The 15406-nt window shown below is 41.2% G+C and overlaps 1 protein-coding gene across 7 annotated transcripts in view; it reads left to right on the top strand.

Annotated features, from left to right (window-relative positions):
- LOC127568814 (cytochrome P450 2J2-like) overlaps positions 1 to 15406 on the top strand; it is a 56273-nt gene that overhangs the window by 19194 nt on the left and 21673 nt on the right. The window contains exons 8-9 of one of the 7 annotated variants that reach the window (XM_052012999.1): positions 1213 to 1354; positions 2662 to 3986. The exons of 5 other annotated variants lie outside the window; for them this stretch is intronic. In XM_052012999.1, coding sequence (XP_051868959.1) covers positions 1213 to 1354; positions 2662 to 2837 — 318 coding nt within the window. In that variant the 3' untranslated portion in view covers positions 2838 to 3986. Of the gene's footprint in view, positions 1 to 1212; positions 1355 to 2661; positions 3987 to 15406 lie in introns of those variants that run through there. One more of the 7 variants, XM_052013000.1, reaches the window with a different exon arrangement.

The raw sequence follows: 15406 nt of genomic DNA, 5'->3' as shown, positions 1-15406 counted from the left end.
CGGGCTATAACATAGGTGCACAGTGACAAACTAGGATGCGGAGAAGGCGTAAGGCCAGTTTTCTTGTTGTTGGGTGGCAGTGAAAGCTGCCATAAACGATCCTGGTCTCCTTCGAAATATTGTTGCACCTTTGCAACATTGGTTAACGGTCAGAGTTTGCATTTTCCAGCTCTACAGCAACTTAGCCAGCAGAAGAAACATGCTGGTAGGTTTCACATTAACACCTTAATATACAGCCTGGACGAAGGAGAAATGCTGCTTCTCCCTACATAAAACCACTGGTTGGCACCATCCACCCCTATCCTGATAGCCACAGAACCATCACTCTCACTCAGCAGGGAGGTTGTGCTCCAAGTTTATAGAGCATTGGTCATACCTTAGCTGGAGTACTACATGCAGCTCTGGTCAGCACACTGTAGGAAAGATGTAACAGTGCTGGAGAGTGTGAAAAGTAGATTCACCGGGATATTGCCTGGGATAGAATGTTTCAGTAAGAGGAGGGACTGGAGAGTCTGGGTCTGTTTTCCCTGGAGTAGAGGAGGTTAAGAAGAGACATGATTGAGATAGATAAAATTATGAGGGGTATGGATAGGATAGACTGCAGGAAACTATTCCTCATATCAGAGGTAGCTAAAAGTAGAGTTCATAAATTTAGGGTAAGGGATAAGTGATTTAGAGGGGATCTAAGCAGGGCTTTTACACGCGGGGTGTGATGAGTACCTGGAGTACATTGCCTGACAGAGTGCTGGAAGCAGAGTCGCTGACAGCATTTAAGAAGTGTCTGGATAATCATTTGAATCACCTAGGCATAGAGGATATGGACCTAGTGCCGGACGATGGGATCAGTATGGATGGATGCCTACAGGTCTGCATGGACATGTTGGGCCGAATAGCCTTTTTACATGCTGTATGACTCTATCTTGCCCAGACTGGCCATTTGGCTTTGGCTGGCTCCTGAGCAAGTCGGATTTGCACAGAACTCAACAAGCGAATGTCATTGGTTTGCACAATTGACCTTTGCAGCTTGCAGGGGTTATGATGACACCCAGGGACCACATTAAGATGGCCCCTTGGGCCTGTGTGTTCAGTTGTCTTGGTTTGTAATGAGTTGAAGCCCTATAGTTTTTCCAGGCTTTCCTCACATCCAAGCTTGGATATAGAAGACTGAAATTTCCCATTTCATTTAGCTTATACTTCTTGTTTGCTAATTAGGGCACAAAAGTACTTGCAAATCTCTACTCAGTGCTGATGGACAAATCAGAATGGGAAACACCTGATGAATTTAATCCTGAACACTTCCTGGACAAAAGCGGAAAATTTGTGAGAAAGGAAGCATTTCTGCCTTTCTCTGGAGGTAAATAGTTTCATTTATGTTGCACATTTATATCACAGAAATTATTAACTTTTTGAAGATTGCAGGAGCGAGTGAAAGTAAGAAACAGCTTCCTTGTTATTTAATCTCTTCTGTTTTTGGTTCAAGTTACTGGGAATGCATACCATGTCCATTCCTGTTGACTTGAGAGATTAGGATTTTACATGTACCTGTGGACCCCTCAATATTTTTGATAGAACTAATATTACAGCTTGGAAAACCTTTTAAAACAGTCAAGCAAACGTAAGTTTCTAATCTTTATGGGAAAGTAGCTTAGAATTGTTGACTTCCCCATAATGATAGGAAGCTTGTGTTAATTGGTAACACAAATGAAAATCTTCAAATTCATCCATCACAATTCTGGCAGTTTTATTATATCTAACCAACTATAAAGGCAACTTTAATCTCACTTCTGAATATGTTATTGCTCTTATAAGATAAGAGCCTGAAAATCTTGACTGAACATGGATTATTTTGCTCATCTTCTGTATTTTCCAAAGATCATTTACTAACTTCTTCCTTATGTTATGATTGCAATCCAATTTATGTAATCCTTTCAGGAAATGTTCTACATGAATAATCTTTGGCTTTCGAGGTCGCAAGTGCAGCTCCAGAATGTGTAACCATTTCACTTTCTCCAATACTGTGACTGTTACTGTGCCTGCTACCCTGTTCAGATAACAAATCTCCTCCCACTGCTTTGTGAGATAAGAATAAAATTATTATTATAAATAAATAAAATAATAAAACTGATGGACTTATCAGAGGATGGATTTTTAATGGATTTGCTTGACAGCTCCTGTTTATAATCGATACAAATCAAAATAAATGTGTGTTTAAAAAGTTTCAGCTAAGCTGACTTCACATTATGCACTTGCATAAAGCATACATCCATTCATATTTTTAATGGTGTCCATAGTGGAAACCAAGCACGATATTTCTAGGCTCCATTCCCTTCTAATCTCAGTCGTGCATTCCGAGGGAATTGCCAATCCAATTCATTCAATTCCAGACCAGAGTCAGTCCATGGCAGGAACTGCTGTTTGTTGGATTTAGTGCTCTTCCCTGTTTGTGAAGTTGTAATTATCTGAATATTTTTAGGGACCTCTGACTGCAAGAATCATACTTCAGCCCCTAAAATGATGTTGTGATTAAGTATATAAAGAAAGAGGAGATTCTGCGGGGAATTTAGCCTTGAAGTGCTTGAACATTTATTCACATCACCAGCGAACGGAATGATTATTCCACTTGCCTGTAATTATCTTATTCGCATGTCTATTCACTTACAGGAAAACGCAACTGCATGGGAGAACCATTGGCTAGAATGGAATTGTTCCTTTTCTTCACTTCATTAATGCAGAAGTTTAAATTTGTTGTTCCTGATGGTGTCGAGATAAGTCTTGACGGCATTATAAATGTGACACATCGCCCACAGCCATACAAGATATGTGCAGTTCTGCGCTGAACCAAGACTGCAGTAGTGTCCACTGGCTGATGCAGTACCTTGGCTCCCCAAGCCAGCCTTCTGTCCTTCCCCTTTCATCACGGCTCTGCATCCTCTTTTCCTCTGACTCAAGTTCTCTAGGATATCTCACTTTTAAACAATGTCCTAACAAATTTTGTGGAACCACAAGAAAAGCAAACATTCGATACAGTTGATAATAACATTCACTCTCATTAACTCTCCTGAAGTATTTCTTTCTGGGACAGCCCTTATGTGGCGCTATTCCTGTCAATCAAAGCTAATAACACACATTTATCTTCTCTTTACATTGTTTTGTTCGGAACCTCCGAGCCACCATTCGCTCTTTCCCCTTCACCTTCCCATCCAACTACTGTTCATTGATAACATCATCTGAAAACGTAAGCCAGTTTGCACATAGATGCCTATGACACGTTATAATACATCTAATCATTCACATCTTAACTCTCTCTGTTACGGACTCAGTGAATGTCCCTTTAAGATTGTGTGTGTGTGTGTGTGTGTGTGTGTGTGTGTGGGGCGTGCTTACGTCAATAGAAGATAAAGGACGTAATGACGTTGTTGCAGAGGAGTGGAAGGGAGAGAGAAAGAGAGAGAGAAGGGAGAGAGACACCAGCCTGCTAGTTTTCTCTATCGATGGATGAGAAACAATAACTGTGTCTGCCACTGAAATCCATGTATGGAAATTGGAAGTAATCCGGTGGAGTTCACTCTGTTGCTGACCTGTAGAAGGAAACAGGTATTCGTGTGGACGGCCACGATTCGGATGCTTTTCGGGGTGAGGAAGTCACTACCGAGTAAACACTGAAGTGTCGTTTGGGTTCCATCGTGGAACATTTGGATTTCATAATTACTCTCTCTCTGTTTCTCTACATCTACATCTCATCTTCAGACAACGGTGGTTGTTGAAGAAGCCTTTGCTCATGTTTCACCTTATGGCTTGCGGAACTGAATTTTAAGAACCATTCCTGGACTTGGAGTTTGGGACTTTGCCACACACACACAAAAAGTTTAGTTTTTGGGGTTAATGTTCAAGGTTTAACATTTTTGAATTCTAACATACTAACATTTTTACTTTTATTTTTCATATTATCATAAGCTGTGATTAATAAAATAGTTTTTAACACTGAATCATGACTCAGTGTGTTTCTTTTGTTGCTGGTTCGTAATGCTTTCTGATTATTTGTCTGACATTCACTTCTGGATGAGCATTAATTTCCTCCAAGTATATCTTGAGAAGACCAACATCATGAACTTCGCAAATTCGTCCTGCTATAAATTCTTCACCAGCGGCTAACTCCATCCCCCTCTCTCATAATCTCAATCAGAGCATTTATTACCTTGGAACAGATTACTTCAAAAATGCTTACTTCTATATTGCATGCCCTGTCCAAACCACTGCGTCTTAAGCATGGAAAGTGCAGGAGGATAATATTGAGGTCAATGGAAAAGAGCTGAAAAACTCATGATTGACTGGAGTCATTAATTCATTTGCAGTCATGAGAGACCAATTATCTCTGCCCCAGGACATCAGTGCAGAGTCAGGCCAGTGTCCCAGGCTTAAACATCTTCAACTGCTTAATCCACAATCATCCCTCCATGCAAATTCAAATTGTATTGTTTCATTTGAAGGTCCTCTGAGATTCATACCGTGTGTGTATGCTTGCATCCAAATTGGACAGCACTGAGCTCTGGGTGGGTAAGTAGCAAGTTACATTCACAAAGCATAAGCACCAGGTTAAAAACATCTACAAGAGAAAGTCTAACCACCAGTCTTTGACATTCAACAGAATTACTATTGTTAAATCCCCGATCATCAAGATAACTGGAAAGACAAATTCCAGAAACCTAACCGGATTGACCAAGTTGAAGACAGGGTACATTGTGATGCATGACACCTATTTTGATTCCCTGAAGTCTTACTACAAGACACAAATCAGGGGTGCGATGGATGGCTAGATGAGTGCAGCTCCCTCATCATTAAGAAATTTAAAACCATCCCACATACGTAACTCACTTGGTTGTCACCACATCCTCCACTCTGGAACATTTTCTCCCTCCACTATCAGCAAATCTTGATTCTAATGTGCATCATTACAAAATCATCACTCCGACTTACTAAGGCTTGCTTGATCGCATTTCCCAAACCCACGGCCTCTATCTAATTTGAAGGAGTAAAGGAGCAGTTCTATGGCAACATCACCACCAAGAAGTTCCCCACCAAGTTCATATCATCCTGATTCAGAAATATTTTGCTACTCCTTGCTTTGTCAAAATCCTGGAACTCCCTACTCAACAGTACAGTTGGTATATCTTCAGCATGAGGACTTTAGTGGTTCAAGGACATGCCTTGCCACCACTTTCTCAAGGGTACCTCTGTGGTGAGCATTAAATGCTGGCCTTGCTGACTATGCCCACATCCATAACTGAATTTAAAAGAAGAATGGCTTCATCGCTTTGATATTTAACTGCTCCACTGAACTCTTTCCTGCCTCCTTTCTTTCACCAGCTCGAATGTGCAACATGCTGCCACGTGCACCTTGTTCTGCACGAACACCTAGTCATCGAGATTTGGTCCTGACGATCCACATCAGCTCACGGTCCTCAACGTATTGAACTTAAAATCTTTAAATCTGCATTCTCCTCGGCACCCCATTGGCTTGCCCTCTCCATGCTCTGTTTCTCTATTCCCAGCGTTTTGTGCATCCATTCCACTTTCAGCTTCAGCCATCCAGGCTCAAAGATCTGGAACTCTCTTTCTCCAATCTTTTATGAAAGCAAATTTGTACTACCTCTGTTCTAAGGTCACTCTCTTAATCTTTACTGCAAAGGCATCGACTTTTTAACACCAATCTGTGAAGCAATTGCAGATACTTCAAATGAATATTATTAGTTTGTGTATATCCTTCTTATTCTTATTAATTGGTCATATGAAGGCCTTGTTTTGATTGTTGTGAGTAGACTTCAAAATTTAGCGTTCCTTGCACAGGGAGTGCAGTAAGAACTTGGAATTGGGGTATGGAAATCATGTTTAACGTGTCAGGCAACAATTTGTAAGGAGAGCATGCATCACCTTCCAAGTATTTTGTGCAGTATGCAATGAATCCCATATCTGGCTTCCAGCTGTATCCTTTGCAATATGGAATAACGCTCTGAGAACCCTGATATGTAAAATGTACCTGATATTGTAATCTGAAGATTGTATGCAAGTAAAGTGCCAGCAGGTCGGAATACATCTCATTTTAGAAATATCTTTTTGTTAATGTGTTAAAAGTTTGCAACTGAGAACAAAAGCAAAGCTAACTCCTGTGCATCAGGCAGCAATCTATGGAATGGGAAAGCATGTTTCTATAAAGAAGTAAGCAGAGAGCTAACAGTGCTTCCCATTGCTGGGTGGAAATTGGACAACAGCTTCTGACCACAGCAATGGACAATTAAATGCATAAATCAAAAAGTTTATGTCCAAATTCTTCTCTAAGGTGGAATCTGGTTCTCACAAATTAAATTCACCAGTAAATTTAGACCTTGAGTAAATATCCTTTTAATAATATGATGTGTTTTAATAAAAGTGAAATAACCTCTCTGGCATTGAACATTTTCTTCTGTGGAGACTCATTTTTCAAATTTTAATTATTGTTAGTGATTAACAAAATCTATAAAATGTAATTTATTATACTTTGTTATTTGCTACTTTTACCTCTCAGTTTTAAATAACCTGATCTTTCTTTACCTTTCTGTGTATCACTTCCTGTTCATGATATGACCTTGAATTCCCTAATCTTTCTTATGCTTCCTGGGTAAGACTCTGCACGACAAATTAACAGTTTTTCAACTTGATTGGTTAAAGAGATGCAATGGTGTTTTTGTTATTTGCATAAATTCCAGAAGTCCTGTTGAGAACACTGTAGGTGGGTGGATGATGCCCACTTCCAGCAGAAAGGCTTAGAAGGGCAAGCACCTGGCTCTATGCAGTAAGACAGGTTCAATTCCAGTCCAGCCCCCTGAATGAGCCCAGTACAGCATTTTCCCCAGACCCCTTTTTGACCCAAAATTTGTGGTTGTGAGCAAGCTGCTGGCGCAAACTGGTAAACACCAGTGGTATGGCTCAGTATTGTCACAACTATTAGATCCAGATTCATTCCTGACCTCAGGTACTGTCTGTGTGGACTTTGGACATTTCCCCTGTGACTGCATGGGATTCCTCTGGGTACTGCAGTTTCCTCCCACATCCTAAACACTTGTGAGTTAGTAGGTTAATTAACCACTGTAAATTGCTCCTAGTGTGCAGGTGAGTGGTAGAATCTGGGGAGAGTTGATAAGAATGTGAAGAAATATATAAAAAAAATAAGGTTAGGTTGGGATTCGTGTCAATAGTTGGTTAATGTCATCATGGATTCGATGTGTCGTAGGACCTGTTTCTGTGCTGTATCTCTCTATAACCCTATGAAATTTGCTCTTACATTGCACAGTTCCCCAATGCAAACTTCAAGTGTGGGTCTATGTCCAAGGGTCCCAGTGAGGTACTGTGTGGCAACATGTCCTCCCTTGACCTAACTCCAACATGTGGGCAAGACTGGAACAACGCTCATGTACAGTCGTTGTAAACGACAGCCAGCTAAGCTGGAAATGCGGAAGCGCTGAATGTTTCTGAATTTCAGTAACAATCAAAAACTGTTGTAAATGTTGAAATTCAGAAGAAATCATTTAAACTTAATTTAAAAAATAATAAAACAAAGACATTTAATTGGAATAATTTAAAAGCACACAATTAAAAAAACAAGATTAATTAAATTAAAGATCTTTTAACTAGATTAAAATTAGTGGTTTAGTGGACAGTGAGGAGGGTGATCTAAAATTACAGTGGGATCTGGATCAACTGGTGAAGTGGGCTAAAGAATAGCAGATAGAATTTAACTCGGACATGTGCAAGGTCTTTGTAGGTTAAACAAGGGCAGGAGTTGCACAGTAAATGGTATGGCTCTGAAGAGTGTTGCAGAATGAAGAGACCTAGGGGTACAGGTGTATAGTTCCCCGAAAGTGGGGACACAGGTAGACAGGGTGATGAAGAAGGCATTTGGCACGTGTGCCTTCACAGGTCAGGGCATTGACTGCAGGAGTTGGGACCTTATGTTCTCACTATACAAGTTATTGGTGAGACCACAGTTGGAGTATTGTGGGCAGTTCTGCTCACCCAGTAAGAGGAAGGATGTTATTAAGTTGGAAAGGGTGCAGAAGCGCTTCACAAGGATGGTAGCGGGACTGGAAAGCTTGAGTTATAAGGAGATGTTGACAGGCTGGGACATTTTTCTGGGGGTCCCAGCAAATACAAAGGCTTCAAGCTGCAAATCCCAGTGATCTGAAGAGAGAAGCCAGTGCCCAAGGAGGAGCAACATGGAGATCCAGAGCCCGAGGGAGATGAGGAGCAGGAGGATGACAAAGGCTACTGGAGGAAATCCCAGCACAACACCTACATTGCCCAGCAAATTGCAGGGGGAGGCATTGGCTCCACAGGCATTACGGGACTCCCCGACAGATATCTTTCATTAGAACCTGCTAAATTCAAGGTGGCCAACGTGGACAAAGTGACAGACTGATCATAACACATTAATGGATGAATCGCTGGTCCGTTCACTGAAATGACCACTGCAACCTATTTTCATTGATGTGGATCTTGCGAGGACACAGGGCGGGAGGAAAACTGCACAAACAATGTTCGGTGAGTCCCTGCTTGCACACTGCCTGCATCAAGCTGTCGAGTTCATTGGTAAGTTAGTACTTTCTAAAACGAGAACTTGCAATTGGAGCAATTTGATCACTCCTGGAAGGGCCCCATGCATTGACTGGGCCTGCAATGCCATAAAGCCAACGCATAGGCACAGCACCATAACAAGACCGTAAAATCTGGCTGGGCGACACGGTCTTATTTTTTAAAAATAATATCTCTTCCACTTTATCATTTTGAGACAGGCTTAAAATGAATGACGAGTGCTGTTTATGTACTGCTCAGACCACATCCCTTCCATTTGAGTTTATTGCAAAGATGCTCCGACTGTTAATGACAGAGAAACAGCTGGATAGAAAAGCTCATTAACTTTTCTAATGGCTAGGGGCAGTGCAGTAAAATGGGTGTCTGAATGTGAGAAAGATGGACATGGATCTATCTTGTTGGCATGTTGTGATTAGTGCCAGTGGATACCTGTTTATTTTCCAGAAATGGAGATAGAGAAGTTGAGTGAGATGGAGATGGACCCCGGAAAAGTGAAGGGTGGAAAGTGGCAGAAAGAAACGATGAAATTTTCCTGTTCAGTGTGAAGTTGCAAGAAGTTGCACTGACCATTCATGTACCGGATAGAAAGGTGAGGTTGAAGAGGCTGATGGTGTAAGGATGAAGAGGGGAACCTGAGTTGAGAGGGGGTGTTATATAAAGAGAGGAGATCTTCCACCACTCCAATAAATGGAAAGCATGAAGGGAAATTGTCAGCAGTTGTGGGAACACAACTGAGAGAAGAGGGTAGACTCATTGATTAGATGAACCCGGTAAGTGTAAAATATGAAATATACTGTGGAAAGGCATTTGTTCAGAATTAGGGCAGAAGAATCACTGCCTGATTGAACATGCATGTGGTGGGTATGTAAAACATATTTTAAGAATTGCATATGTTGGAAATCTGAAACAAAAACTAAAAATGTTGGAAAAACCCATCAGGTCAGGCAGCATCTGTGGAAAAAGGACCGCTCAAAATTTTGGGTCTGTGACCTTTCAGAAGTGGGAAAGAGTGAGCTGGAAGTTAGTTTTCAGTAGTCAAGAGGGTGGGAAATGGTGGGTGTACGTTAATGATACTAATGAGACAATATGATCGATTATTGGAAATTTTATTAACCAGGTTTTGAAATTTGAAGCATTCTGTATAAGATGTATTGGATTAATATGCAAATATCTGAATTGATTCTGGATTTGGTTGTACACCAGAATAACCACCTGTTGTTTGGCTGATACAAAATCATCTTTCTTGTGCCTTGCCGACTTACAACTGCCCACCATGTTTTGTGGCCAACTAGCATCCTGGACGCTGGGTTGGTGGTGTCTTGGTTTACTTTGTATTTTGTCCATCTCATTTCCTTGACTAAATGTCTGTTCATCCATCTAGTATTGCTGGCTATTTGACGCATGCACACCCATCTGTCTGGCAGTCTTGAGTGTTCAATAAATCCAAGTTCCCTGGCATTCTATATAGTCTGACACCTTTGAGTAGGCTCTCTGGCATTCAAATGAATCTACATTCGGTAACAGTCTAGTGAGTTTAATCCCTTTGAGTTTACTGGTGGTCTGGTAGGGCAGATGCACTTGTCCTGCTTGGGAGACTGATTGCTACATGAGAAACTGATTAATATGAAGTCGGATTTCCACCCTTACCACAACCTTAACCAGAGATTAGCCAGTTGTGATAACAATTAGGTCCATGCATTGTAATTATAAAAACATAGTTTAATTAACCTCAGAAAGTACGCTCGAAAACTGGTGAGGAATTCTGAGGAATAGTTTCTTGCCATGTTGATGTAATTAGTGGTTGGGCAATGACTTTTCACATCAAGCCAAGTCGAAACATTTTGCACAGAATTAACTATGAGAAAAATAAAATCTTATTTAAAAAATGTGAAAAATTGCAGAGCCTAAATTTTCTGGGTTTTTTTCTTAATGTGAGTTCCATTGTCTTCTAACAATCTTTAAATTGTGAACAATATTTCTATTCGATAGCAAAGATATTGATTGAAAGCGCAACTTCCATGTGTGGCCTGTATCCCATGCCTCATTTCCCTTCAAACGTTCAAGTGAGACTTATTACAAACAGAAATTTTAACATTGAAAAATAGAATGTCTGGGTTTACAGGTAATTTGTGACTCTGAATGATGAGGGATTCCTGACAACACTTCTATGTCAATCTTTTATTGAGGTTAAACTTGCATCTCCTTGACACACAATGGTTCACCACTGTTCTTTTTGTATTGTAGCCAACTTTGTATACACATTGCTACTGCTCCTCTAATCTTATCAGCTTCAATCATGCTGAATGGACTATTAAATGGCACTTAATCAAAGTCTTCTGGAAGTCGATATATATATCCAGTACATTCCTTTCTTCAACCCTTGTACTTATAAAATAATTCAATCAAGTGAAGATTTCAAACAGGTTGACTATTGAACAATCAGTATTACCTGCTATTTACCATCTCAGGTTCTTTTAAGAGACATTTAGTTTAGTCTCACTTGGGTAAAATGGAAGGAGAAGCAGTGCACAAAGCCTTCAGGACAGAAGTCACGACGTACTGCACAGAGTGATCCACACCTGGAGCAGTTGGTTGAGAGTGAAGGGGAAAGAATGGGAGGAAGAGGAGAGGACAAGGGACGGGGGAGCAGTGGGCTCAGGGTGTTCATGGATGCAAAAACTATGCATTCCCTCAGCTGGCCATTTTTCAGGAGGGGAAGCACATGAGCAGTTGTGCCATTTTTAATCCTGTTCATTGAAAGTAGATTTACTCTGATTAATAACATATTTACAGTTACTTTAGCCTGTTTGCATTTTATACCATGTCCCAACTGATGAGTTTTCAATTTACCGTTACATTGCTCAGGTCTGCCCTCGTGTGTGTGTTCGATGTATTGCTCTTAGATATGCTGAATCAATTTGGCCTCTGCTTAAAGCGCTCATTCCAGGATCAAATCATGTCTCATATATTCCATGGATATTGGGTTAGAGTATTGAAACAATTTTGAATGCTCTAACCCAATATCCATGAAATACATGAGCCATGAAACAATTAGCTTGATTTCTACATGAAGGTGTGTCCTTCATTTTGGTGTGGAGACTTTCAAGTGAGAGAGTGAACGGTCACATTGACTGGTGTCAGTCAAACCATGCATTAAACCTCAACAAAGTTGTAAACTGTTTCTCAAGTTGACTGTGCAGTGTCACATGATGTTCTCAAATGTAAGGATAACATTTATAAGGTTGCACTCCCCGTGTCTGTGTGGGTTTCCTCCGGGTGCTCCGGTTTCCTCCCACATTCCAAAGACGTACAGGTTAGGAAGTTATGGGCATGCTATGTTGGCGCCGGAAACGTGACGACACTTGCGGGCTGCCCCCCAAAATCGCTACGCAGGAGATGTATTTCACTGTGTGTTTCGATGTACATGTGACTGATAAAGATCTGATCTTTTCTGATCTGATCTGATCTTATCTTATCTTATCTTATCTCGATACTTTCCGCTCCTTACGCCATTAGATATTTTCTGCTCTTGACACCAGTTGTCCAGCCTTCGAGCTTACGGTTGTGGCTTTATCATTGGTGTCAACAGGCCTTTGGTGCCTCCAGTTTCTTTTACTCACAAGTATGAACACATCGCAACATTCCTCTCTGCAAAATATTTTAGCAGAAATTTTGTGCCCTCAGTTGTTTTTGTCACGCCCACTGCCTTAGCCCAGGATGGCAAAGTGACAAGAATTACTGCTAGATCCCAATCCAAGATCACCTTGGTTTATGTTGTATGATGACCACATCATACACCTATCTTTGGAAACTGTCACTGTGCGGCCCAACTGTGATCCAGGCCGAAATGATGATCCATTGAACTCAGGACTCACAAATATTGGAGGAGTTCCTCATGGATCTCAGCTGTGGACCTCTGATGCCCTGTTCACATCTTTTCAATCTGTTGGCTGTCGATTCTACCACAATGGGGGCTTCCTACACATGCTGGCCCCATGTCATGTCAGAATCATCCAGAGTGCCTATCATCCATGTGTTACCAGCTCTGCAAGCCTGCTAATTCCCTGCAGCGGGCAAAGGGGATGTGCCTGCTGTAGATGTGTAGGTCCGGGAGCTGGTGATGAGCCTGACCTCTGTTATGGAAAGTGATAATCAGGTCCCCACACCCTCTCCCACAGCATCTGCGTGGTGCAAAACACAATAGGAAGATGAGTCCTTTCTCCTGCTTTGCTTGTTGACTGTTGTTGTCTCCTCCCATTGCTGCATTCTTACGTCCCTGGCTCATCAGCAGAATGCTGAGGGGGAGAGTACCCAAGGTCAGACTTGTGCAATTAGTTTTGGGACAGCTTGCTGATGGTGGAAAAACAAAATGTTCTTTCTGATCCTGTGGTCTGCCCATATGGCACATCCCTCACTCTGTCATGGTCATAGAATCATAGACATTCACGGATGGTAGAAGTCCATTTTACTCATCGGGTCATGCATTTAGGTTAATCCCATTTCACAGTTCTTGGTCCATGGCTTTGAAAGTTATGGCTCTTCAAAAGCTCATCCAAGTAGCTTTTAAATATGGTGAGGTGCTCTGCCTCTATTTTCAGGCAGTGAGTTGCAGACTCCCACCACTCATCACCAACACATGTTCAGAGAAGGGTATGGAGGAACAAGTCAGGGCGGCAACCTGTGTACCTTAAATGAGGTGCCTGCATGGTGAACTACAACACAGGGCTCCGTGCCTGCTAAAAGGCTGAAGCAGCATGCTATGGTCAGAGTTAAACAGCACAGTGGCACAGTTAGTTGAGCTGCTACCTCACAGCCCCATGACCTGGATTCAATCCTGATCTTTGGTGCAGTCCGTGAAAGATGCGCATGCTCTCCCTGTGACTGGGTGGGCTTCTTCCAGGTGGAACAGAAGTGAGATACCTTGTGTCAGTTTCATTGCTCATAATGGGATCTGCGTTTTGAAAAGTTTATCTAGAGCCACTCAGCCTGGGAAAGTGAACAACTGAGTATCCCACAGAGAGTAACTCATCACCTGACACCCTAAAGCCTATCTACCATCTTGAGGTACAAGTCAGGAGTGTAATGAAATACTCTCCACTTGCCCGGATGAATGCAGCAACGATAACTCAAGAACCCGACAAAGCAACCTGTTTGATTGATACCCCTTAAACCATCCTAAATATTCATTCGCTCCACCACTGGCTCTCAGTGGCTGCTCTGTTTACCATCTAAAATGCTGCAGTTACACACCTAGGCCACTTTAATAGCATCTCTCAAACCCATAACTACTACCAATAAGAGAGACAAGGGCAGCAGGTGTATGGGAACACCACCACCTGCAGGTTCCCCTCCAAATCATACACCAACAGCACGGGGGGATATGTTTACCAGAAGGTCTGCAGTCATTTAAGAAGGCAGCTCACCAGCATCACCTCAAGAGTAACCGAAGGAACCTAGCATGTCTGGTTGTGGAGAGGGTTGTACTCAACCTTGGAACTGGCTTATCAATCTCCTTGTACTCAGCGGAGCTGTTCTGGAACATTTCTTGCTGGTGATATCACAGGGTGACTGCTTAACTTGGCAGTAGAACATGAATTTAAAAACAATCCATATGAAGTGGCAAACCTTGAATGAACTGGAGTAATAATTGAAACGGAAGTATTTTCAACAGAGTTGATTTCCATTTTTAAATAATAGGTACTTTTCTAAACTATGACAAATTAAAAATGTCCAATTAATTCATGTTATGTCCATTGCACTACTATTTGAATGACTAATATCCTTCTTGATAATCAAGTAAACTTTGTAATTTGGCAGAGTTCCAGCTGTATTGTATTATTCATTAGTTCTTGCCAAACCAAAACAAGAATGCTGAGTGGACAATCTCAAAGGAAAACAAGTTTGTCCTTGTTTTCATTGCGGCAGATTATCAGGAAGTACAATTAACAGTAGAAGCATCTCTGTTTTATGTCTGGGTCTTATCAGGACAGTTGCAGACTTTTTAAATGTACAAGGACTGTGCTCTGAGTCTCTGTCACTTCCTGTGTGATAGAGGGCTGCTGATAGTTTAGTGATCTTGGAAGTTGGGTAATCTGATCTTGGCAGCTGTTCTTCTGAAGAGCTTTTCCATCTGTTGGAGAGACTACACAACAGTGCTAGTCTAGAATGGAAGCACAGAATCTTTCCTTTATAAATCTGTTGTCAAGAGAGGTGTTGATTCTTGCAGTAGTTTTGTTTGTTACCTTGTTCGTGTTTGATGCTCTCCATAGTCATGTTCCCAAGAATTTTCCACCTGGTCCCTTTCATCTGCCGTTTGTCGGAAATATGTTCCAGCTGGACCTGAAGAATCCTCATATCCAGTTTTGCAAGGTAACATACGTCATGTAGTTGTAAGAAAATAAATTAAGAAATGTGTTCAGAAAATATAGCAACATTTAGTAGTTATAGCATAATTGCAATAGAAAATGATGACAATGTTATGGGTCTGTCAAGACTTGTAAAGAATGCACTATTTGGTTTTGTGAAACACCTATTTACCATCTATATGTAGGATCTGTTGGATTATTGGTACCTCATTATAAATAATCAAAGATATGGCAATTATTTTTAATCTTGATCTCTTCTGTGTTTTGCTCAATGTTTGAGCTTAGCCAGTGTGCAATTACATCTTTTGATTAAATCATTAATTTGAGGATAAAATAGTAGGGCGTGGATAAAAGGTGCATTTTTGGATGCTACTTTTAAACCTTGGTGACTAACTAAGAATGCCTTCCTAACGGTGAAC

The sequence above is a fragment of the Pristis pectinata genome, chromosome 3, assembly GCF_009764475.1.
Source record: "Pristis pectinata isolate sPriPec2 chromosome 3, sPriPec2.1.pri, whole genome shotgun sequence".
NCBI classification, from domain to species: Eukaryota; Metazoa; Chordata; class Chondrichthyes; order Rhinopristiformes; family Pristidae; genus Pristis; species Pristis pectinata.
This window is presented reverse-complemented; position numbering and strand designations above follow the sequence as displayed.